This window comes from Desarmillaria tabescens (assembly GCF_030435595.1).
Source record: "Desarmillaria tabescens strain CCBAS 213 chromosome Unknown EV420scaffold_46, whole genome shotgun sequence".
Lineage (NCBI taxonomy): Eukaryota > Fungi > Basidiomycota > Agaricomycetes > Agaricales > Physalacriaceae > Desarmillaria > Desarmillaria tabescens.
This window is the reverse complement of record NW_026848345.1, coordinates 145,383-168,415: the sequence shown is the minus strand read 5'-3', so window position 1 is coordinate 168,415 and position 23,033 is coordinate 145,383. Positions and strand designations below refer to the sequence as shown.

Below are 23,033 nucleotides of genomic sequence, written 5' to 3'. Positions count from 1 at the left end.
CGGCGGGTTGTCTTGCAACGTAAACCCGCCATTTCCCGCACATACATCGGGATACGGCCTCGCTGAATAAGACCAGGTATTTATGAAATCTAGGTGACGGCCACTGGAATAAAAGGCGTCACGTCCAGAGGCTACTCAGCATTCCTCAAACATGGCAGAGCTTCATATGGCTACAATGATGTCGCTTTCTGGACGAGTAGGCCTGGTTACAGGCGGAGGAACTGGAATGTATGTTCTCTGGAGTTTGGTTCTCGATTGCGACTCACCATCGACTCTGACAGAGGATTTATGATTGCGAAAGCCTCTGTTGCAAACGGGGCAAAGGTATACATCACTAGGCGTAAGCTGGATGTGCTAGAGCAGGCTGCAGCATCAGTCACAGGCGCCCTAGGATCTGTTTTCCCGTAAACAGCCTTTCTCTCCCTCTCGGTGTTTATTTCTCATGCCCTTACAGGATCCAGATGGATGTTACTGACGAGGAAAGTGTCAAGGCTGGGGTCAGGCATATTGAAGGAATCGACAGCAAGCTCGATATCCTTGTTAACAAGTTCGTCCACGGTGTCGTCGGTTCGCTTCGTCCTTATGCTAACGTCTTTGTTAATGCAGGATTTGCAGGATCCCTTCGCGACCCAGACTTTATCGGGAAGAAGCTCGCAGCGACAGATCCATTTGAACCTGAAACCGTCCAAAACTGGGCAGATATATTTGCCCTCAACACGATCGCCCCATTCTTCATCGTACGCACTTTCCAAGCTCTCCTCGTCAAAGGAGCTCGGTCCCGCCCCCAAGGCACGTCCAGTGTCATCAACGTCAGAGGCGCGATAGCCAAGATGGACTCAACGAGCCCTCTGTCATCTGTATGGGCCATGTCTTTTCTTTTCAGCTCTACACTAATCTTGGTTTAGATCGCATACAATGTAACAAAATCTGCTTTGAATAAGCTTACACTTGTTCTGGCAACGAATTTTGCTGGGAGGGATATTCCGATCCGCGTGAATGCGTTGGCTCCAGGCGCGTTTGCGTCACAACTGATCAGTCCTGAGGTTTTGGAAGCCATCAAGATTGAGCCAATGCCTGGGTTAGTCGCGCCGATTCCTGCGAAGAGGCAGGGAAAGTAAGTACGTTCAACGTTTGGATGAGATTCAATATTGATTGGAGTTTGTAGTGAGGCGAAGATGGGGGTGTCGGCGGTCTATTTGGCTGTGTCCGACTATACGAACGGAGCGATTTTGAGCATTGGCAGCGGATTATCGCTGGTCAATCCTTAATTGTTTGATCCATTTGATGGAGAACTAAGGCTTTTCCAAGATGACTAAGTGAGCTACTGTTTCACTTCACAATATGGTAAGATAGTTATAGCAATGCTATGAATGGGTCGATGGCGTAGCTGGTTATCGCATCTGTCTAACACACAGAAGGTCCTCAGTTCGAACCTGGGTCGACTCATATGAAAATTGGATCTCATCATTTTTTGTGGGCTTGCAATTGCAGCACAGTTAGACATGTGACGTGCGTATGTCAATTTAAAATTGTCCAATGACTAAAGTTCGAACAGGGACGTTACGGTTTTATGCCCACAGCTGCCCTGCCCTGCCCGCCCACAGTATTGTACCGTTACTTACTTTATCACCTACATTATTATTAGCAATTGCAGGTTTTTTCCAAAATGGTTCGCGTTTTCATAGCCTGGTAACAACTCCAACAAGAAGAACCCTGTCGGAGGTAAATTACCAGTTACTTACCGTAACTTAGAGGTTCGTGTGCAACCCTAAGTCTAGACTCGTTTGTACCAGGCATCACTTCCAGTCCATCGATTGCCTCCGAAGTGTAAGATTTTCTTGCCATTTTACATTTCAGGTTTAGATGCAACCGAGCCTGCAAGGAGCTTGTTCTCCATGCAGGAGTCCAGTCTAGGTGGTATGAAGGCGCTGAAAGGAACTGCCGCCTGGGCTGCTGGGCAACTGGTTTCTTGTCTGACATCCCACTGTAGAGCAGTGGGAACGTCGCCATTTTCACTGGTATCCTCCTCCGCTTGCAAGTCTCAGTTTCTTCATAAGTGTCTTTGATATGGTCCTCGAAGAATCTACATATCGGAAATGATGGACATGTATGTGTGCCCAGACGAGTAATAATTATGAACATACGACGACGAGAAAAATCAAAAGGGTTGTTCTGCAAGAACCTCGGATACTTTCACAATCAAGGCGGTCTTGCCCCTAAGCTCCGCAGCAAAATACGCTTTCGCCCCTCCAACACCTTTGGTCCTGACCACTTGGGATACACGGTCGTATTCCTCTGGCGCATCATTTCGTCTTATCGTGCACACAAAATCTCTCTTCTTCGTGTATACCAGGAGATCCCCTTTGGACCTTGCGCTTGGCCTGCTCGAAAATGCGTCAAACGGTACTTGGACTTTGATAACGATGCTTTTTGGTGAATCGGCAGAGAGGTTCTTAGGCGTGTGTGCGAAGCGGTGATGAGACTGAGGTGTATCGGGCGTAGGGATAGATAAAAGGTCCCGGGAAAACTTGGCCAGTGGCTGGACAAACCCGTTTCGAGTGTCGGAGTAGTAGGGGATGAGGGTAACAGTGTTTCGCACAGAGAATGGCTGACAAAGGGGCTTGTGGGTAGGCCAGTGCGAGCCTGAATGAACTGTCAGAGAGGTGTAACATGCTGTAAATGCTGAAACGTACGCTGACATGCTGTCGAACAATATCTCGCAGTCTGACACTTTGAGCACAGCCGAAGTTGGACACCGTTTCCTCCTGGTTTCTTGCAGAATTCGCATGCCTTGGCATCCATCGGTTTTTCATCCCCTGAACGTTTCCTCACCCATCGCTGTACGGCAGCTGTCACCTCGGGGCCAGACTTGAGCTGAAACTCCCGAGGTCTGACTCTATCTGCATCTGCAATGTCTATGTCAGCGCCGAATTCCATGAGGAGGTCGATTGCGCCGATTCCATTGGTCTGGAAGCATCCGAGCAAGGGGACTTCACCGTAGCGGTTACGCTGATTGGGATCTGACCCGGATTCGAGGAGGACGCGACACAGATCGAGTTTAGCTAAGTGGTTCATGGTTCCGTGGGACAGGGCGGTGTATCCGGTGATATCTGGGAGGTCTACAGGCGCGCCGCGAGATATGAGATATTTGAGGACTTTGATATGTTGAGGATCAGATGTTTCTAGGCGTTGGGCACCGGATACGACGATGGTAAGATAACCGAACTTGTATGGCGTCTCGGTGCCTTCAAGGTCGGGTGCGTCTCCAGATTCGACTTCCTAATTGGATAGTTCAGTGTCGAGGAAATCTAGTGGGTGTGACAAATTTACCTTGACGACTTTGTCGTAATCTCCCAAGTAGCAGCATAGTCCGAAATAAGTGAGCTCACGGGGGTCGAAGGATGAAGATCTGCCGTTGTAAAGTTCTCGTAGAGTTTGGCCGCCCATTTCGCAGGATAAGTAGCCAGGCTGGTCCAGGATCTCGCGCATTCGTTTGGTTACTGAGAGTCCCCCGCTTCCATCTCCTCGGTGGGTAGATTTTGTAGGAGAGACTATAATCCGGAATTGGGACATTCTGGGAGAAATTGTCAATGCGAATCCTCAAAACAATGAGAGATGGGTGACATACCTGTATATATGCGTCGGTTTTAACCTTTAAAGTACCTAAAAATATAGTAAGATGTCAGTGCACTGTGGTAGCATTTCGAGTTCATTCTATATGGCACCCCAGGGCATAGTTTCGAGACACGATCACGGGCAGATTAAAGCATCAAAAATGAGGGACTGAGTATACACCAAAACACAGATAAAAGGCAGATATTCGTCTGAGTAGACCTCAGATACATTCTCTAGTTCAAGACGATAGATGCGCAGAGCTCGCGCGAATAGAAAAGTGACCGGTCCATGTCCCGTAGGGAACGCCGGCTTGTGGTCCAAAACGAAATACTTGTCTTTACTTTTGCTTTGGCCAGAGGGTGTCACATAGAGTGATTTTCGAGCCACAAAACGTTCAGAATTCGATACTGACTATCAATTTGAGCTCCTGTGACGAGTCGGAAAACTGGAATTGGCTGGGGTACGTCAGAATGCAGTGTCGATGTGATCAAACGAGAGAAAACGCACGCAGTATGTCCTTTGGATTTCGAGCCAAAGCGTGCTAAGTGTGATGTAGAGAAGTTCTGTAGACGAGAGACACCAGATGAGAGACGGAAGCAAAATTGGGCTCTTGCTAAATGTGGATTGCTATTTCCTTTGTCAGCATTTCGGATGCGATTCCCGAATCCCGAAGGTAAGTGACAGTGCAATGACAGTGCGACTTGAGAAGATTTTCCTACCCATATATTTAGCTAAGTGAATTTGGGCACAAAACGTTATTTCAACAAGCGGCTGAACATGTAACTGTCTCGCGTACCTTGGATTCAAGCTGAGAACACGAGCAGCGAGATTTGAAAGAGATCATTACTTGGTCAGTATTAGGATATGAACCTATGTACAGCGAAACAGCGATAGCTTGCGTCACATATTTATCAAATATTCTACAGAATTACACAGAAAAAAGTATTTCTGCGTAAGTCCGACACTGGGTAACAACGGCAATGAGCTTGGCAGTCTGAACGTCAGTGGCTTTAGGGTAATCCAACCTTGTTCATGGTCTGCCATCATCCTAAGCTTGATTTTCAGGAGGAACTTGTGCTACCGAAACATCGCTGGGGACTTTTTGCGGTTTCCGCGGTGCCATCTTCATAGGCACCGGTGTTCGCGGGGAATACCGCGCACCTCCCTTCTCCCAAGTGCTATATGTCGCTTGAGCATACGGACGTGACGGTCTTAGCCTCGGCGCTACCGTGATATTACTTTGCTGAGGCTCATCCCGACGACAGATAGACACTGCTAGACACTGCTCGGCATTCCATAATATCATCTGATTTCGCCGATCTCTATAAGGAAGCGACTTAGAAAATGTGAAGACAAGTATGGATGCGAACGTGCCTCTTCAAAACCCGTTTTCGATTGTTGTACATTTGGTGAGCGTGTACTTAGATGATTCTGTCCCAAGACAAGCTTGGGATGAGAGAATAAGCTCTCTTTCGGGAGGAGTAGGAAAAGTACTGGGCCAAGAGTTACGGCGAGATCGGTTCAATTGTATTTGAGGGACTGTTGGGGCGTTGCTCGTTATCATGGTGTCGGTCCGCGAACGGCCTGCGAAAAGCCCACGGAATCGATCAGCAATCGATCTTGTTAGTTGTCTTCTGTTGCTCTGTACATGCACTGGAGGTGGACGCGTTCCGCGTTCAGTCGTAGACGAAGAACTTGGGCGACGCTCGGCTCCGCCCGCTCTTTGGACTCCTGACTGGCTATAAGTCGGTCAGCAATATATTCATTGTCAAGGGGCATACGGTAAGTCACTTATACTCTCTGCTCTGGGGGGGCCATTCCGAATTGGGATCTGAGGAGGGATGAGTGAGATAGTTGGTCGACGAAGGTTGCGTGCTAACCTGTACATCGTAAATAGTCCGACTGCTGGATGAGGAACCTACTGGGAGCACTGGACTCGTGCTTTTAATTTGCATTCTCTTGAAGGTGTGGCAAAGACGTCGTCAAGGAGAAGACTGTAGACGGTACCCATGAGAAAATCGATGCAAGGTCCTTTTATCGCTCCAGGGACTCCATATGATGCTGTCATCCATAGCGCTTGTAAGTCGAATGCGTGCCAAGCAGCCCTTGCATCCAGCTTGGTGACAAAGGTGGAATGAGGATGGCCATTGCGCTGATAAGACGAAGCTCGTAAGAGATACAAAATTTCTTTTGCTACCCGTTGTGTATTTAATTTTCAGAAGAGCAATCCGCCACGTTGTTCAAGTAGCCAGCTATCCATGGGTAGCTCTGATGATTCTGTTATCGCGTCGCCAAGTATTTGGGAGAGGGGAGTTGTGAGTTGAAACCGAACGGTTGTCGCTAAAGGTGTCGTGCGATTTCTCCCGGGCCGGAGTCTACCGAACACGGGCTTTGGGTATTTTCTTCGCTTCCTTCTCACTAATGTCACCATCTCGTTAGGCCGATATCTTTTTGTATCTCTCCTTGCGGTTTGGACACGACTAATCGTGCAGGCCACATGTCTTGCAAGCACGATCGGGGCTACCTAACTGTTTGGAACGATTTTCATCGCAGAGCTTGGAAACTCGAGTGGGGTTTCATTGTTGCTTTCTGGTGCAACACAGAAGACCAAGAAAACGCCTTGCAACTTGACCTACGTGCTCAATTAATTCAGAAATATTCTAAAATGCTCTATGCAGGCTCTGATTTCATTTGTGAGAACCTTTTTTTTTTTTAAAAAAAACTACACGCCGGAAATCTCTGTATATCTGCCTCAATCCCTTGCCCACTGTTATGGCACCTATCTCGCGGTTGTGAACTTTCGTATCACTTCCTTAGGGCCCGGTAAGCACTGAACTCTTCTAACAGACCATGTATTTATTTAAATCGGGCATTAGGTATCATCTGAGCAGTCGCGACCGCGTACGCCAAAGCTGGGATCGACTGTATCCTGGCGCGTGATATCGGTTTCGACGGTCTCAATCATCATGAAACTGGAAGATTGCAAAAGGGTGGCCTCCCACCCTGCCTTCAGCACCTTCCCCTTCAAAATAGACGTTCGGGTCGAGATAGATGGTTGCACCAGTCGTAAAGGCATTTAGTTGACTAGTCAATGCTACGGATGTTGCAGGAACAAGCTCTCAGTTTATTCCTCACATCCGTGTCTAACGTTTGCACGGAATATCGTGGCGCTCGCCGCAACTGTTGACCAGATCATCGAAGTCTGTTGTGGCATACACATGTCGGTCGGTGTCCGCGACGTGTTTCTCTTCATCCCTGACGAAATTAAGATAGTGTTAGGGAATGCCCTTCGACCCAGATTACACGCCCACTCGAGTATCGATCGCAAACGTAGGTTGTCTGCTTCACGTATGCGGGGAATGGATGTCTATACCGCTGCTATGCATGTGAGTACGGTTAATAGCTCAGCTGCTTGCCTCTGACCTATATTCAACCAGGTAGTGATTAGAATGACAAAAACTATGGGTAGGCAGCACGCCCCTTCAGCCACGATCTTCTTCATTTACTTGCCTTGTGCGCAGCGGCGTCGCATAGCGAAGATGACGTTCAAAACGGCACGACTAGCCCTGCATTAGGGAGAACCCCATGTCGTGACATTGTTCTATCTACTGGTGCACGACTAACCCTGGATGCACATTGACGCCTCAAGTTCCTGCCTTCGCGACTGAATTCGCTTCATATGAGAAGGGAACCCTTTTGAAGGTGCGCCACCTTGAAGGTCGCTTACTTATATTCTTTGAGGAGGCTTGTTCACCCACACGAATAATGAGATCTAGTCCCTTATTTGTAAGCTGAGCATGAATAATGCAGTGCGGCTTACCACTTCTCACCCTGGGTCAATACAGGGGCGATCTTTGACAAAGCTGAGTATTATCGAACTGACCAAGCGCCTCTTTGACAAATCGACCAGATATACACCGCGTCTACCGGGATACAGTCTCCAAATATGTGTCAGCCAACTAGCAACAGCAGGAATAAAAGCTAACGTGTTGGCAAATTAATTTTCCAATATTCTCAGAACTTGAACATGGCAGATCTCAGCGTAGCGACGACAATGTCTCTCTCCGGACGCATAGGTTTGATTACTGGAGGCGGAACGGGGATGTAAGTTTCTTTGTCTTTGGTTTCAACTTGCTGTTGACGCGTCAAAAAAGAGGACTCAGCATCGCAAAAGCTTTTGCTGCGGCAGGAGCGAAAGTATATATTACCGGCCGAAGGTTGGACGTTCTGGAGAAAGCCGCTACATCTGTCACAGGTGTGGCGGGATCTATTGTCCCGTGAGTAGGCGCCCTCCATGCCATGCCATACATTCCTTACCTGCTCCCAGGTTCCAAATGGACGCGACAGATGAAGAAAGCGTAAAGGCTGGTGTTAAGCACGTCGAAGGAATTGACGGCAAGCTTGACATCCTCGTGAACAAGTTTGTCACTTGTGCTTTCCGTTCCTATTCCTCCTGGCGCTGACTATCTTCGTCCTCTAGTGCCGGTTTCGCCGCCTCCCTTCGCGATCCCGACTTCTTTACAAAGAAGTTGTCGGCAAGTGACCCCTTTGAGCCCGAAACGGTACAGAATTGGGCAGATATGTTTGCGCTGAACACCATCACGCCGTTCTTTGTCGTCCGGGCCTTCCAATCTCTTCTCATCAAAGGAGCACACTCTCGCCCACAGGGAACATCGAGCGTCATTAATATCAGCAGCATAGCAGCAAATATACGGTCGTCGCCAGGTGGAATTTCGGTATGTTCTCGTCAAGTTTTGCTCACCTGAGATAAGACTAATTTAATGTTGAGATGGCGTACGCGCCAACGAAAGCCGCTTTGAACCACCTCACCCTCACTCTCGGGACGAGCTTTGGTACTAGGGACATTCCCATTCGTGTGAATGCGATCTCGCCTGGGCCGTTTGAATCGCAATTGACGTCTCCCGAATTCTTGGAGTTGCTTAGGACGTCGATCATGCCTGGGTTGGTGGCGCAGATACCTGCGAGAAGGCATGGGAGGTGAGTGTTTTCTTTGTGTCACACGTGCTTTATCTAATAATATGATAGCGAAGCAGAGATGGGTATGACTGCAGTGCTCTTGGCGGTCTCTGACTATACGAATGGAGCCATCCTGCGTATCGACGGTGGAATTTCGTTAGTAAACCCGTAATTATCTGTACTTGTATGTAGACAACGGAGTCGCTTTTAGAAACCAGCTCGCTCTTCGACTGTTAAGCTTCATTTCCATCCTTAAGCAAACAGTTCGAGCCAGCAAGCAGATCTCACGTTGAAACATGTATTTTCGACGGTCGTTGACTTCGCTGTTTAATGCAAGTGTATCTGGACGCGTGGTCTGCGTTGTGCATCATACCGGACAATATTGACTCTCGTATCAATTCAAGTCTTGCATAAAATGCTGTGCTTTGACAGGACAGAGAGTTAGCAATGTTTAACAGTCTGAATCTATTGACCACTGGTAAGTACAAGGACTAGTCATCAGTTAATAAAATAGTTAAAGCCTTGGCCTTAGAAGTAAAAGGTACTATCAGGATCAACTTCAGATGAGTGGACCTAGGCCCGAAATGAGGACCTTCTGTGTGTGCGACGGAGACAAGAGGTAACCTTCCATAAGCTTATTGCATCCCAACGAGAATGGGTAAGTTCATCCACAGATCAGAACCACAGAGGAGGTTGAGTCGACATCGACAGTAGTCCATTCATGGCACTAATTCCACTGGTGTAAAATATGAAGACACAGTGTTTCAAAAGCACCCGGCCTAGTCTAGGCTATCCAGCAGAGCCTACGCCAGCATTCATGGTGCAGTCAGAAGGGCTGAACGGTGTTTCTCCGAAACAAGACAGACAAAGGCGGAATTTCCCGGTGCCGTGTGCATGCTCCCCCCTTTTGGTGAGTCTCAGCCTTTACCGATAACTTTGTTACGCTGTAATTCGAAGTGTGAGTACCATACAGCTGCTCTCAAACCAGAGAACCCAATGACTTACCATTCACAGTTCAGTTCCATTAGGTTGGAGGAACCCCATGATATGGCGCTGCTATCTGATTCCGTTCCACCGCGGCTACTTGAAGACGACGAATCTCAACGCGAATAGATGATAACGTCGATTCTTCGTAAAAGGAGGCCATTACTGGATGTTGATGTATCTTGGATTGAAACGGACATTGCTGCATATGAGCAGGAGCTCTCCAATCTGGAGACCCAAATAGCTCTACTGAAGCGCCGAAAAGAGCGAATGGAGCATTCACTTTCTAGGCGCAAGTCATTACTATCGCCTGTCCTTCGTCTCCCCAGGGACATTCTTGTGGAGATATATCGCTGGGCTGCGCATCGTCCAAAGAACAGCCTCGATGTCACAAAGGGCGTGTGGCCTCTAGGGCAAGTCTGCGGATGGTGGCGGGAAATTGTACTTTCCTCGCCCATCTTATGGTCTGTTGTCATCCTGGAAGCACCATACACGCGGCACTCTGTGGACATCCTCACCCACCATTTTTGCCACTCGGCAGAGTTTCCGTTGTGGATAGCACTAACGACCGAGGTCAACGCGAATGAGGGTGGTGTTCTCGATATGGTCATTCAAAAATCCGCGCTCTGGAAAATGGTGGACATTTATGCACCATTGAAAGACCTGGAGAAGCTTTCCTCTGTATCAGGAAATATTCCATTGCTGGAAGAGCTGTACGTTCACGCCAGGGGTAAAGCGTACTTCAGCACGGATGCATTGTCTTCGGCTCCGTCTCTTCGGTGTGCAGAGCTTGAACCACTGGAAGTTTCCAAGTTGCCTTTGAATGCTTGCTTCTTCACGCATTTTTCGGGGACACTGCATCATTTGGCGGACATTCGATACATCGCCCAGATTCAAACACTCACCGATGTTCATATCTTGTTTTATGATGACGCAGATAGACATCCGGATTCTGGAAAAATTTTACCTGTTAAAATGGAACAACTCCAGTACCTATCAGTCAATGATGTGAGGATACTGGATGCTCTTACCGCACCGTCGCTGAGAGACTTCGGCTGTCATCTGCAACACATTGCAAACGAGCGTGAAGACGTGCATTTGCTTCAAGATTTTCTGGCGCGGTCGGCCTGCTCCATCGAGCATCTATACCTTTCCCCGGAGTCGGTCCAAAAGATTCACCATCTTACAGCCTTCACGAAGAACGTCAGCTCTTTGGTTGTGCTCTACCACAACGACGGTACCTTACCTCCGCTGGACTCGTTAACCCTGCCTGAAACCCTTCCCGCGATGAAGCAGTTGAGGCTCTGTGTCCGTATTGATGCTTACTGGACAAGACGATATGCGAAAGGTGTCATTGACGTCGTCCGTCAACGCTTTGATGAAGAGCGGGCAGCAGTTTTGAACGTGACAGGACTATCCCATTTGCAGATAGATCGTGTTGACGGCTCTGAAGTCGTTGATCAACTAGAAATCGAAGGACTTGATGCACTCGAGGAAAAGGGCTTAGATTGGGATAATGGGTACATAGAGATTGATGAATATTGGACAGGAAGCTGGTTCACTAGCTATATATGTATCTAAAGAGGGAATTCTAAAATGCCAGAAATTAGAATCGGAAAGAAGTACTTGTACGAGTGTCCTGGAGAAAGTCCGGGATCTCGGCATCCGTCATTTGGTACAAGAGTTCTTCTAAAAAAGGGCATCGAACTGCGTCATCATTTCCTCCTTCCGCTCTCTTCACCTGACCGCGATGAACGACCACTTTTGCTCCGTAACATGTCTATCAAGGACCTCCATGGCATTTCTCCTGGTATGTACCGCCTTTTTTCTTTCATTTATCCCTCTATTGACGCGCCGGATGGACTAGATATCCTTCAAGATCTCATATTTTACTTCAAATATGCATCGTCGGCCTACACGCCCTTTTGTCCAAGACCGAACGGCCGTAACCTCGTAACGGAGGTTCGAGGGATCCTCTTGAGTAACGCCTAATGGACCTGAGGATATCCTAGATATCCAACTCTGTTTCAGATATCCAAGGCTTCATTGCTCGCGACGGCGACAGGAAAGAGCTGGTGCTTGCTCTCCGTGGAAGGTCGATCCTGTTGATAAGAATCGATGGGCTGAGGATTTGACGAAATGACAGCGCATCCATCATTGACATCCTGGTCGACTCAGCAATCGTTCTCGTCCCGCTGATCACACCTGGTGTCGAAGCTCCAAGTGAGTCGCCTTTGTGTTTGCGACAAAGACACCCATCCAAAGTCGGTAGGCGGTGTGCGGGTGCATAGCGGGTTCCTCGTCGGGTACGTTCAGCTTGATCTTTCCAGGGCGTTATCTTACGTTCTTGCAGGTGGAACTCTATCGTGGTACAAATCATATCAGTGATCAAGGAACAGTTGTTTCTATACCCGGATTTGAAGAATATAGTTACGACAGGCCACTCCCTCGGAGGATCTCTGGCGACGCTAGCTGCCATTTGTCTTCGAAGAAACTTTCCTTCTCTGAGGACACGGACATATTCTTATGGCGCGCCTAGGACGGGAGTAGGTCGTTGGCTTTTATTTCGCTGGATAACGCATTTATCTACTTAGAATAAGGAATTTGCCGACTACTTCAATAGCGAGTTTGGTAGAAACGCATTCAGAGGTGGGTTATGTTCCTTCTGTATATACTATTTCTGAAAGTCTTCTAGTCGTTCACGGAAATGATGGGTACCATGCCACGCCTTCATAGCTCTTCCCCTATTCTGATATATTCCAGAGTTCCAACGATGATCCCGACTTCCCTCGGCTACCATCATCATGGCGCGTCTCTTGTGTCAATCACTTTTCTTTGGTTTGCTCACGCCCGTTACAGGCGTAGAATACTGGCAAACGGAAGATCCTCCCGAAGGGAACTCGACCAAGCAATGTTCAGCTGACGGTGAGGACCCTAGATGCTCCGCATCAGTGCCCAGTGAAGGCGTTAATGCAGCGCATATGACCGTATGTATACAATCTGTACCTCAGACCAATACTGTGTGAGCTCACCCTTGTCTTAGTATTTCGGGATTTTGGCGACCACACCGTTTTGTATATAAATGGAGCACCGTTAATACATGCTTCTGGTCTTCCTGGATGTGTCAGCGCGGAGTCTTCGAGATGTTCTCATTGCTCGTGAACGTCGCAAGACTAGACGACGATGGCTTCCGGAGATGACTCTCTCTGAAGTAATGAACCCTGTCCACGACTGACTTCATACGGTGATTTTCGTTTGGTATGGTACGACGAGGCCGCATCTAGTACAGTCGTCAGTCTCTGGTGTCATCTATGCCCCTAGCAAGAGATGTTGTCAGCAGCGTTTCTTCCATGGGGAAATCTTCCACGTTGAATGACGGTAATGGACATGTCGGGGGCATCATATTCAATGCATGAATGCCGTGGATGAGAAAATTGAAGCCCTAACGATGTTGTAAAGTCGATTCCAGAAACCATTCTTTACAAGAACTTGATTCATTCACAGGTTAATATAGTACAAACGTATTCCTACAAGTACATGTCACTCCACTCAGACCTATTCGTACACGGAGGGGACTTTGACAGTTTCAGTCATTTTTGAAAATTACCTGCATTTTGATCATGGGAGTGCGATTCTGCACGCCGGCATCTCGCGCTGCTTCTCCCACTCGTTGGGCCATAGCCCTTAACTGCAGGTTCATATCGGGGGGGCCCGACCTGTGAGGCCGGTACCGAGATGGTCGTCAAGAAAATGATCCCTGGGCTGCCATCGGTCGCAATCCTGGTTCTCTCGACCACTGAATTTTGGGACTGTGGGTCCGCCGGGCGCTTTTGAGGGATAATGGGCCTGCTGGGTGGTACAATGTCCGCCTGGATCATTGGAAAGATCTGACAGCCTATGATGACGTCCCATTGAGCATGCGAGGCCTTCAAGACGGCGGCCAAGTCATCCTGAAGGGGGGGGGTTAGATATAGTGCCGGCGAGCGGTACAACGCACCCTTGTTTGCTTCAGGTTCCCAACGTCGCGTGCGTATTCTTTAGCAACCTCGACGGCGAGGTGATGCACAACCTTTATAAAGCTGGTGTTGATGGGGCTGTTGGTCGTGAACCAAAAGAGCCGGATACGCAGCTGTGGAGGGCCGACGAGGACGTCGGTGTTCTCGAGGTTCTGGATAGGCGCTTCCATACTGGCTGGGTGCTGCAGATAAAAGTGTGACGACCGCTCTTTTTTAGCACTCGCATTTTCTGAAAAAGGTTTGCTTAAAGTAGACCGTTCAAAAACAGACACTGATCTTGGATCCCCACACAGTTGCGAATTTGGCAATATGGAATCTCGCAGATAACCTTCCTGCTCGCCGACAGATCTCTATAGCAGATTTGGAAAAGACCGGATCTTGTCCAGAAAATCCTTGTCTGAGACCAAGGATCCTTCCTTCTGCGCATTAGATCCGTATTTTTCGGAAGGCTCAATGGTCCCCCTCCTGCTCTTGTTCTTCCCTCCCCCGCAGCCTTTCTTATCTTGAGTTCCGAGTCCAAGGATCTAACTGGACTATCAGTACGTCTCGTGAAATGTCGCAGATGCTCATTGTCTCACTATATTAGGTTCAACAGCGTTTCTCTCGCTGCGGCTCAGCATTCCGCCACTTTCGTGAATGAGGTGTATATCCTACTTGTGCAATGCTACAATGCAGCTGCGTGCAGAAAACACCGGTCCGTGGATAATAGGTCGTCACGAACATTTGAACAGTCGAAAGCTGTAGCCCAACCCTGGAATGCTGCCTCGGCCGGTACTCAAGGGCCGTCGTCAAAATGCCATCCTTCCCTACGGCCAGTTTGTCCTTATGATGCCCAGCTTTTAGCCCCTAGCTTTGTCCTCGACACCCCCGATTTACGGAGGCAAGATTATTCGCTGACTCATTCATCCATTCACGTCGATCCGTCCAAGAAAACTTGCCTTCTCTCCCACATCTTCCGAGCTGTCTCTCGTGAAATATTCAACTCCACTCTCCTGAATTTTTGGTCAGAAACCGCCTGCTACCGCAGCAATGTTGCTCGTTAAGCTTGAGGCGCTTCGAATCTCCTCTGTCCTCTTCATTCGCTTCTTGTTGGTTTCTCTCTAACTACCCTTTTTTTGGCAGCAAGGTCCAAGTCCTCGTCTTCTTCTACAAAATGGGCTTCGGTCTTGAGCTTGCCGGCCTGAGAACAAGGGTGTTCAGACGCGTAGTATACTTTACCCGAGATTTTAACGAGACAATTCAACGCTTCGGCTTCAATTGACAATAACCGAGTGGTTATTTCTAAGTTTTGAATGATTTTTTGTCGTCCCACAAACTAAAAGACAGTGCAGAGAAGCTAGATTACACATTATCTAGTACTTGTCCGATCTACGATAATTGATAGCTAGGCTCAACTTGGACCTTGGAAATTAGGGAATAGGGCAATGGAGTTTCGGACTGGTAGGTTAAAAGGACAGTCCGGATTTTTATCATGTACCGCAGAATAACTTATGACTGTTGCATGTGTACTCTATTTTAAATGCTTATTCCCTACATGTGCTCACTAGGTCATGGATATATCCAAAAACGCGAAGACAAAATTCTAAAAAAGAAATCGCAATTGCTGCGCGCCCATCAGGTGATTATCAAAACAGCTCCCGAGGAGGGGTGGGTAAAGAGTAAGTAACACCCTGGAGGTTTTGTGGGCAATGGTCAAGAGTCCTAGGATTGCACACGAAACCTAGTACACCGGGGTTTCGACCGGTATGCTACTGGTTAGTCACTGGGTAACTTACCCACCCCCCTCGTTGGAGTTTAGTGAAATACCTTGCACCCCGGTGGAGGTTTCGTGCGTAGCCCTAATCAAGGCTCAACTGAGTCTTAGGCTTAGCCCTACTTGGACAGAATTGACTAGGGTTGCGCACGAAACCCTAGGTTTTGATACACCGGGGTTTCGGACCGGTAAGTTACCAGTTAGTTACTGGTATTTTACCTCCCCTCCCTGGAGGGTTTTTCGTCGAGGTAACTTACCTGCCATGTGATAGGTGGTTGAGCAAAATAATTCCATATTATTAGATGTACATTTTGATTTCCAAGGTAAGTTCACAAATGAGTGATCTTTATATATAAATGGCATTCCATTCTATCAAGAAATGTATAAAAACACGACGATGGGAGTTTTAGAAAAAATCTGCAATTGCGGCGCGTCAGTCATGTGGTTTTTGCACGTGACAGGTAAGTAACGGTAAAATACCGTATCAAAACACCCGCCTTGGGGATGGGTCGGTATAAAACGGTATTTTACCCCTCCTGGAGATTTCGTGCGCAGCCCTAGAATTGACCAAATTCTAATTTCTGTAGTAACAAAAAGGGATATAATATTCCCATCTGGTCATATGAGTCGACCCAGGTTCGAACTGAGGACCTTCTGTGTGTTAGACAGATGCGATAACCAGCTACGCCATCGACCCATTAGTAACACTTGAGGTACTATAAAATTTCACAGTAATATCAGCTGCAGAAAACTCTCAATTCTCTGAATTTGGAGAATATCGGGTACGGCGCCCCATTGTCGACAAGTAGTGCTTTTGGTGGGAAGCCTCGGTCATTTTACGCTTCGTATAAGCTCCGCTCACGCAAGTAGTACGGGGTTCGGTGAGATACAGAATTTGATGTACGCGTTCGAGGCGCTAAAAAATCATGATAGCTTGCGCATCATCAATGAGATCAGAAGTGAAACTTTTGCCATGGCAAAGGATCTAGAAGAAAGAAAAAAAGAGAAGCGAGATTGATATGTCCGAGGTCATTGTGTTCCTGGCCTCAGCGCTGCCTAGAAAGCTGAAACGATAAGAGTCAAGACCGACCCTGCTGGGATAGATATCGAAGCGCAGTGTACATGTAATTGCAGTCTACGAAGGAAGGAGTGGGAATGCGAAGTGTTGATTGTTTTTTCAAATCTGAGAATGATCCACCGCCCGTATATTGCAGAGTTCCCACAGGGAGCTAGGTGATATCCACCTATCGTCGACGTCCTGTGGAACCCAGTGGAGTCTCGAAAGTACTCGAACCTTTATCTACCAATCATCCTGAGAGCAGTTGTCACTGAAATACGAGTTATCGCTCCAATGAGAATTTGGAATACGCCATTCTGTCATGTGAAGGGTGTTTCGAAGAGAAGAACTTCAAGAAGGTCGCGGTAGTACACAAATTGATGGGCAGCCATTCAAACATCTCCCGCGTAAGGCGAATGTTGGCTTCTCCGTTTGTATCCGATCCACGTAGGTTTTAGAGACCGAGCATTGCATCACCATAGTGGGAAGATCCTGCCGCGAATCTGGACGGGTGCGATGAGAGAAATTCCCGAGAGACGATTCGGACGGAGTGACCGTTAAAGGAATGCTCAGACTATGCGAAGATTTTGAGGTAGCTTTCACGGCTGAAGATTGTACGTATATCGACGCTAGGTTGCAAAGCTCGCTAGAGAGACTTAGAAATAAATTTTTGTGATAGGACGCAGATTTTGACGAACCTTTGACCTTTTTCGTGAGTGTCCGAGTCGACGGAATGGACACGGTACATCATACCTGAGTATACAAAATTTCGAACCGTAGTACGTATCGAATACCCGACTTCCCCCTTTGGCATCAAAATGGCCGTTACACGTACACTGGAGGCAGGCAGGCCGGTAAAACAAGGCAGAGAAAGAAAGAACAGAACAGAACGTTCGCAGCCCCCAGTAACTCAACTCCTACGCGTGAACTCTAGAGAAATCGAAAAGGACCTTTTTCACGGAACCGCATGGTAACTAATTGAGGTGATCTCTGAAAGAAGGGGCCAGAAGGATGGGATCATTGGGCTACTCCGCCGCAACTCCGACGTTCTTCCTGCATGATGTGGCGTGTCGACGATCACAGACACGAGGCACATTATCGATGGCAAGTGGCGTAGCTAGAGTCTTCCCTGGGGCGCCCTTATATAAGTTATATGCCTCGACCTGGCGACCGGTATCCCCACTACCGCTTTTTAAAAGTTTCTCGCTTTGTACTCGCAATGGACGGTCCTCACGACGGCAGGGAACGAAAGCATGCGTGTACAATGTGCCATAAGCGCTTTGACAGGCCGAGTACGTTAAAGAAACATCTTTTGGTGCATACAGGAGAGAAAGGTGAAAATCATGTCGTTTTGTTTTTTTATAGATAGAAATATTGACTCGCACTTCTAAAAAATATAGCATATCAATGTGAAACGTGCGGACGACGCTTTGGTGTTGCGTCCAACTTGAATCGGCATGTCAAACGCTGCATTCTGAAACCAGTTAATGCTTCTTTACCGGCTTTGGCGGCGGCACGCTCGTCGGGAACGCCTTCTCCCACGCCTCCCACGCGCTCCTCGCCGTCTTCTCAGGCAAAACGTCGGCGTCGCGCTCCTTCACCCACTGTCTGGATTCCATATTCTTTGCGCGCCTATAACGTCGTTCTCTCAGGGCACGTTTCCTGTCCTGCTCTTCCCGTCTCACCTAGTCCCTACGACGAGCGAGACTCCTACGATCCACAAGTGGGGGCGACCCCCTACCATCCCAAAGACTGGGCATGGAAGCCTAGGCTCCCAGGACCGGCCGTTATTTTGGGGGTCGGATTTGGAGTGGGATTGAAAGAGGAATGGGAGGAAAGTGCGGGGATGGGGTGGGGGGTCATCGGTCGGGTGGCGGTATACTAACTTCTGACATCGGGTACCTTGCCAGTGGAATCAGGCTCTGTGACGTCGTAATCCCCTTTGCTTGGGACGTACATTTTGGATGGATCGGAATTTTCTTGGTTTCATTCCATCTCGGACACGAGTTGTATACGTGCGTTTTTGTTGTTGTATTCTTTCAAGTATACCATTTAGCTGTATTCTCAATCAGAGGAAATCTATATCCATTCTACATCGCGTCACATTGTTACTTTAGAAGACGTACCATTCGCCTCCCAACGGATCTTCACTCAATTCAGGACACCAGGGCTCCGACGTTTGACAGTTTTACGTTGCTTTGGCGATTTCGTAGATTGAATTCACCGGTGAGAAGACTCGTAATACGTCTTCAGATTCGACAGTTGCTGCCTCGAGGCGCTCTACCGACTTCGAAGATGATTTCAATTATGGATTCCCGTTGTTTTGCGGGGGCACACATTTCTCTCCGTTACATATAACGATTATGAGTTTGCTGTAGATCAGTGATTTCATTTCTCAGTCGCCGATGGCGTAAACCGCGTTGTTGTTCCATGATTTCAGTGCGACAAGTATCTGCGGAACGCGTAATAAGTGAAGTCATCACGACCGGACGCAGCACTAGTTGCTTCGATGCAGCCAGTCAACGCAGCTGGGGTTTGAAGTTGATCGTCGCGCTATCCGCGCAATCACGCCCAGATTTTGTAGTAAGAAAATAATGAGGATTGGTAGCGACGCGTATTTTATACACCGATCAGAACAATTGGCCGATTTGAAAAATCCTGTCGACTCGGTAAAAAAAAAAATACAGGATAGCAACTGAAGCCTGAAGACTCGTTAAATGTAGGCGGCATAATAATGACACCGTTATGAAGTGAGAATTTTGACCTTTGACATACAGAAGTCGTCGACTTGGCGATACGGAGCGTGAGGACCGGTTGGCGGCGACTCAAAGAAAAGCATGCCCCACAGTGAAAGCGCTGATGACATTAGGATTCGACTGTGAATCCCGGCGAGCCGCTGATTCCTACGACGGGGGTCCGTTGCTTTGGACTTCGCTTTCCCTCGAATTGTCCATCCACATTTTAACATGTGGCTTTCTGCATCGACAGTCCTCAAGTGCGTCACGTCAGTTCATTTTATAAGCCCCTCCGTTACACCCCGAGACTTCCTTGACGCCACCACGGGACTGCTATTCATTGTTATCGTCCATCCAATGCGGCTTCATCCAGTAGGGTACCTTCGATGCGGGTTCTACTTCCATTACTCCTGTATTTTGAAGTTCAGAAAGACCCCAAGTATGCAGACTTTCGACTAGGTCCACCATTTCATGACTGCAACGAAATATGATAGGCGTGCGCGGCCGTTGGTTAGCCGTCGTGTTCAGGAAGCGCTGATGAGCAATTTCACGGATAACCCTTGTATGGACTGAGCTCCAGAAACGTACAAAGAAGCGGTGGAAGTGGATGTTGAGTTGATCTAGCGAGGGAAGGACGTCTGCCTGATCAAGCTGTCCTAACGCGATGAGAGCGTCCCTGCTGATAAAATCGTCGTAGAGATAGACGGTATATCGGCGAACACTCTGGGTATGTGCGGCGAGACGGGAGATGTGTTTCCCCAGTTTGGGTTCTACGCCGAGTTCTAGGAGGGTACATGATGATCTGCTGAGGAAGTCGATTAGGGGTGGAAATGCCTCGTTATCGGTTACGAATCGGATGATCAGTTTCGTCAGTGCTGGAAGGGTGAGGATGTTTAAGATGTCTATGCTGTCCACCCACAAGGCTTGGATGGTATTGTTATGGATGAGGGGGCCGTCATAAGCTTTGGTGGTATTATCACGTATTAATTTGCATTCGAGTAGAGAGGGTGCTCGAAAGATGTACTGGATGTCTTCAAGATTTCCGATGGTGCAGCACAAATGAGTGAGGCGGCTTCCATTCTCCGGTGTGAGATGAATCGTAAACGGTAGACATGCCCAGCGGAGAGAAGGTGTAATAGAGAGTGCATCACGGCCGGTATACTGTGTCTCTGTATTATCATGAAAGACCGTAAGGTGCATATCCTCCAATAACGGCAAGTGTCCGTATAGAGAATCAAGGCACGGAAGATAGGCAAATTCCAAATTCAGGTTTGCCGAAAGCCAGCGGTTGGATTCCCCAAGTATCATATCACAGAGCTTAATGCCTATGTTAGTCGGGTTCTTCTCCTGTATGATTGTCACCCTCAGAGGGTGGCTCTGGGAACGAAGGAGGTGTTCTGCGAGGATGGCCTTCGAGTGCCGAGACATGTACGGGGGAGCCAAAATGACGGTAGACCACAAGTAGGGAGTGCTCAATAGGATTTCGCGCCAAGATGACGAGACGTGGCACAACGGCCAGAGACCCTGACGAACATCTAGACTGCTCGCTGATGGATGAATGGTCTGAGAGAAAATGTCTATCATGATGTCTCGCGGAAGGCGGCGGATAGGTGAAAGAACAGATTTGTATCTGGCTAGACGTTGCCGCAATATATCTCTTTGACTGATCAGTGAAGCGATTTTGTCGTTGATCAGTGAGATATCGCGTTCAAAGATGGTGATGTCCTGTTTAATCCATATTTTATCGGAGTCCGATAAGGGCTCTTCATTGTGGATGAGTGAGGATACGAAGACGTCGCGGTTGGATGCAGTATCTGCACGTAAGGCTTCAGTCATCTACGCACTAAGCTACATGCAAAGTATTTCAATATTGTTAGTGGCAACAAGCTGGGGAAATTTCTTACAAATTTACGGATGCGGTACTCCTGTCAATACTTGTATTCAGTTCAATAAATTCTGCCAAGATTGGTTTTGATCAAGGTCGTCGATGATAGCGATTGAATTCGGCTTTCGGTCCGGTCTACCGAATGTCCGAAATCCGGACTTTGCCGACCCCTCCTCTCTCCACGACTTACGGAACGCCAAGTGCATGGCCTGGGTTCTGCTAGCACAAAGCGGAAGTGCATTTTTAGCTTCAACTTTCCATCTTAGCATTCTTTTCTTCCACCTTCATCAAAATTCTGTTCGTTCCCTTAACCCCCGTCCTTGATTAATTTTTTGGTAAGCTTTCCTGAGCTTTCGCGGCGTACTTTCACTGCAGTCTTACGTTTCTGTCTATATAGGACTTGATTTACTTTATCACGGAAAGGGTTCACGTTCAATATTCATTGCCTGGATTAGATGGTGGTGGCGCTTTGAACAATGGCTCGTAATTCTCGTCATTTCCTTTGGGACTTCAGTCTTCCATAATGCTGTTCCGAACCGTGCCTTCGTCACGCCTTGCTGAACCCGTCTCATCACCACCTTACTCTGATCATTGTTCTGTAATGAATCATGGTGAACGGAGGAGATAACAGTATGATCCTTCAAAAGGTGTAGTTCATGAATCCCGGCAGAAGTCTGCCGACAGAAGAGGGTCCAAGCCTGTGAGATAATCAATCGTCTCTCATTTTGGCACTGAATACTGTCCGTACCGGGTTATGCCCTTCAATGGACTGTTGGGTTAATGTTACTTGAACAGGTTCATGGGCCCTAGACGTGTCGTTGATGACATGTAATTAGTGCTTCCAAGAAGTTCTACGCTCGCACAGCACAGTTTTAACTTTCTTGTTCACCGCCGCCGCAGCTCCGAACGCCCCAGCCATGTTAGCTCTCTGTCGTAACCGAGACTCATGCCACTGCTGCTCGCTATCCATGTCGGACGGAAGGAATAAGCACTATTTGTGTCCTCACCCTCCTCAGGCTCAAAGGATATAACATCTTCGACGGAATCCGTGGCTCCGGCGACGACCACCCACTCTAGCGGCGGCAAATTAATTACACTTGACGCAGAACTCCAGCAAGAAGGGCGTGGACTTCGAAGGCGGCGTAAATTTGGAATGCCGGCTGCTCTTTCGGAAAGGGCGCGTCTTTCTTAAGAAATACGCGCTTCGCGAACCTGGTTACTAGGTCTGTAACCAGCACCCACACCAGCATTCGATCGAAGATTACTGTCAGCCATGCATAAATGCGGGAGGCTACGCCGACAAGGCGCTATCAGATAGTATTCGAAGTTATTCGAACTTGAAGCGGTCGAGGGGTTGACGGATTTTGATGACTTCTCCTCAGTTGTCGTACGTATCTCTTCCCTTCGTATTGTTGGTCCTTTGAAGGAACCTTGCGTACACAGGCTGGGCTCCTCTGCGGTGGACATGACGTTCGACGCTTAAACGACGCAGAGCATGCAACCGGACTTCGATGTAAGCTTTCTTTCACCTCTTAGGGTATGTTCTCGCCTAACGAAACACACATCCACAGGGGTCGCTTTCTGTTCGTGAAGATTTGCTTCGTGCACCTCACATCTCTCCTTATCGGATCAACGGGGGGTCGTCTACGAGTCTTTCCGTAGCCAACGCATCGTTTTGGCGCATCTCGAAATCGAAGTGGGCCTTTTGCTCTGGGACCCCACGGGTTTCTTCCTTCCTATACACGTTGTGCTTCCGTGGCCCCCCGGTGTTCTTGTGGTGCTATTGTTCATGCCCTTCCTCTTCGATATCTTGTGCGCCCCTACCAAACCCCCTCGTCTAAGATCACCTACGATATCTTCTCTTCTGCATTGCTCCCAAAGTAGCCAGATGAAACCCATTGCAATGCTCAAAAGTAAAGCCAGTGTTTGACAGGAGCGAAGTCGTCGGTCTAGTTCTCTTACGGCGCCCTGGAACGTCTTACTCCTACAGTCAACACAATCGGCGGGTTGC

General features: G+C 48.2%; 7 protein-coding genes and 2 non-coding genes across 9 annotated transcripts; 5 read left to right on the top strand and 4 right to left on the bottom strand.

The window, feature by feature from the left end:
• Positions 1 to 128: 128 nt before the first annotated feature.
• On the top strand, positions 129 to 1,029 carry EV420DRAFT_1569936 (uncharacterized protein; the record flags this gene model as incomplete). Its single annotated transcript, XM_060474242.1, has 5 exons — positions 129 to 228; positions 282 to 404; positions 455 to 545; positions 600 to 857; positions 906 to 1,029. Coding segments are annotated over exons 1-5 (580 nt in total), but the record flags the coding sequence as incomplete, so codon positions are not given.
• Positions 1,030 to 1,372: 343 nt separating this feature from the next.
• Positions 1,373 to 1,446, top strand: EV420DRAFT_t229. Its single transcript has one exon. It is a non-coding gene; the product is annotated as a tRNA-Val (tRNA).
• Positions 1,447 to 2,112: 666 nt separating this feature from the next.
• Positions 2,113 to 3,767, bottom strand: EV420DRAFT_894181 (uncharacterized protein). The gene is made up of 4 exons (XM_060483909.1): positions 3,629 to 3,767; positions 3,331 to 3,574; positions 2,694 to 3,279; positions 2,113 to 2,643 (listed from the first exon to the last, which is right to left on the bottom strand). Exons 2-4 carry the CDS (start codon positions 3,571 to 3,573, stop codon positions 2,159 to 2,161), a joined length of 1,314 nt encoding a protein of 437 aa, XP_060325903.1. The 5' UTR covers position 3,574; positions 3,629 to 3,767; the 3' UTR covers positions 2,113 to 2,158.
• A 3,391-nt stretch (positions 3,768 to 7,158) lies between these two features.
• Positions 7,159 to 8,841, top strand: EV420DRAFT_1569921 (uncharacterized protein). Its single transcript, XM_060474241.1, has 7 exons — positions 7,159 to 7,477; positions 7,526 to 7,719; positions 7,770 to 7,892; positions 7,943 to 8,035; positions 8,096 to 8,351; positions 8,405 to 8,613; positions 8,662 to 8,841. Exons 2-7 carry the CDS (start codon positions 7,643 to 7,645, stop codon positions 8,762 to 8,764), a joined length of 861 nt encoding a protein of 286 aa, XP_060325902.1. The 5' UTR covers positions 7,159 to 7,477; positions 7,526 to 7,642; the 3' UTR covers positions 8,765 to 8,841.
• Positions 8,842 to 11,352: 2,511 nt separating this feature from the next.
• EV420DRAFT_1622474 (alpha/beta-hydrolase) lies at positions 11,353 to 12,658 on the top strand (the record flags this gene model as incomplete). Its single annotated transcript, XM_060475813.1, has 11 exons — positions 11,353 to 11,386; positions 11,444 to 11,538; positions 11,589 to 11,671; positions 11,723 to 11,799; positions 11,849 to 11,882; positions 11,930 to 12,122; positions 12,171 to 12,225; positions 12,272 to 12,290; positions 12,340 to 12,383; positions 12,436 to 12,563; positions 12,620 to 12,658. The coding sequence occupies 11 exons, from the start codon at positions 11,353 to 11,355 to the stop codon at positions 12,656 to 12,658; spliced, it is 801 nt and encodes a 266-aa protein (XP_060325901.1).
• A 91-nt stretch (positions 12,659 to 12,749) lies between these two features.
• Positions 12,750 to 13,762, bottom strand: EV420DRAFT_1647985 (uncharacterized protein; the record flags this gene model as incomplete). The annotated part of the gene is made up of 3 exons (XM_060478100.1): positions 12,750 to 12,856; positions 13,184 to 13,526; positions 13,574 to 13,762. 3 exons carry the CDS (start codon positions 13,760 to 13,762, stop codon positions 12,750 to 12,752), a joined length of 639 nt encoding a protein of 212 aa, XP_060325900.1.
• Positions 13,763 to 15,968: 2,206 nt separating this feature from the next.
• EV420DRAFT_t228 lies at positions 15,969 to 16,042 on the bottom strand. The gene has a single exon. It is a non-coding gene; the product is annotated as a tRNA-Val (tRNA).
• A 1,579-nt stretch (positions 16,043 to 17,621) lies between these two features.
• Positions 17,622 to 18,287, top strand: EV420DRAFT_1276540 (uncharacterized protein; the record flags this gene model as incomplete). The annotated part of the gene is made up of 2 exons (XM_060467965.1): positions 17,622 to 17,736; positions 17,803 to 18,287. The coding sequence occupies 2 exons, from the start codon at positions 17,622 to 17,624 to the stop codon at positions 18,285 to 18,287; spliced, it is 600 nt and encodes a 199-aa protein (XP_060325899.1).
• Positions 18,288 to 19,446: 1,159 nt separating this feature from the next.
• EV420DRAFT_893882 (uncharacterized protein) lies at positions 19,447 to 21,133 on the bottom strand. Its single transcript, XM_060483907.1, has 2 exons — positions 21,042 to 21,133; positions 19,447 to 20,985 (listed from the first exon to the last, which is right to left on the bottom strand). Exon 2 carries the CDS (start codon positions 20,971 to 20,973, stop codon positions 19,471 to 19,473), a length of 1,503 nt encoding a protein of 500 aa, XP_060325898.1. The 5' UTR covers positions 20,974 to 20,985; positions 21,042 to 21,133; the 3' UTR covers positions 19,447 to 19,470.
• Between the last annotated feature and the right edge of the window lie 1,900 nt (positions 21,134 to 23,033).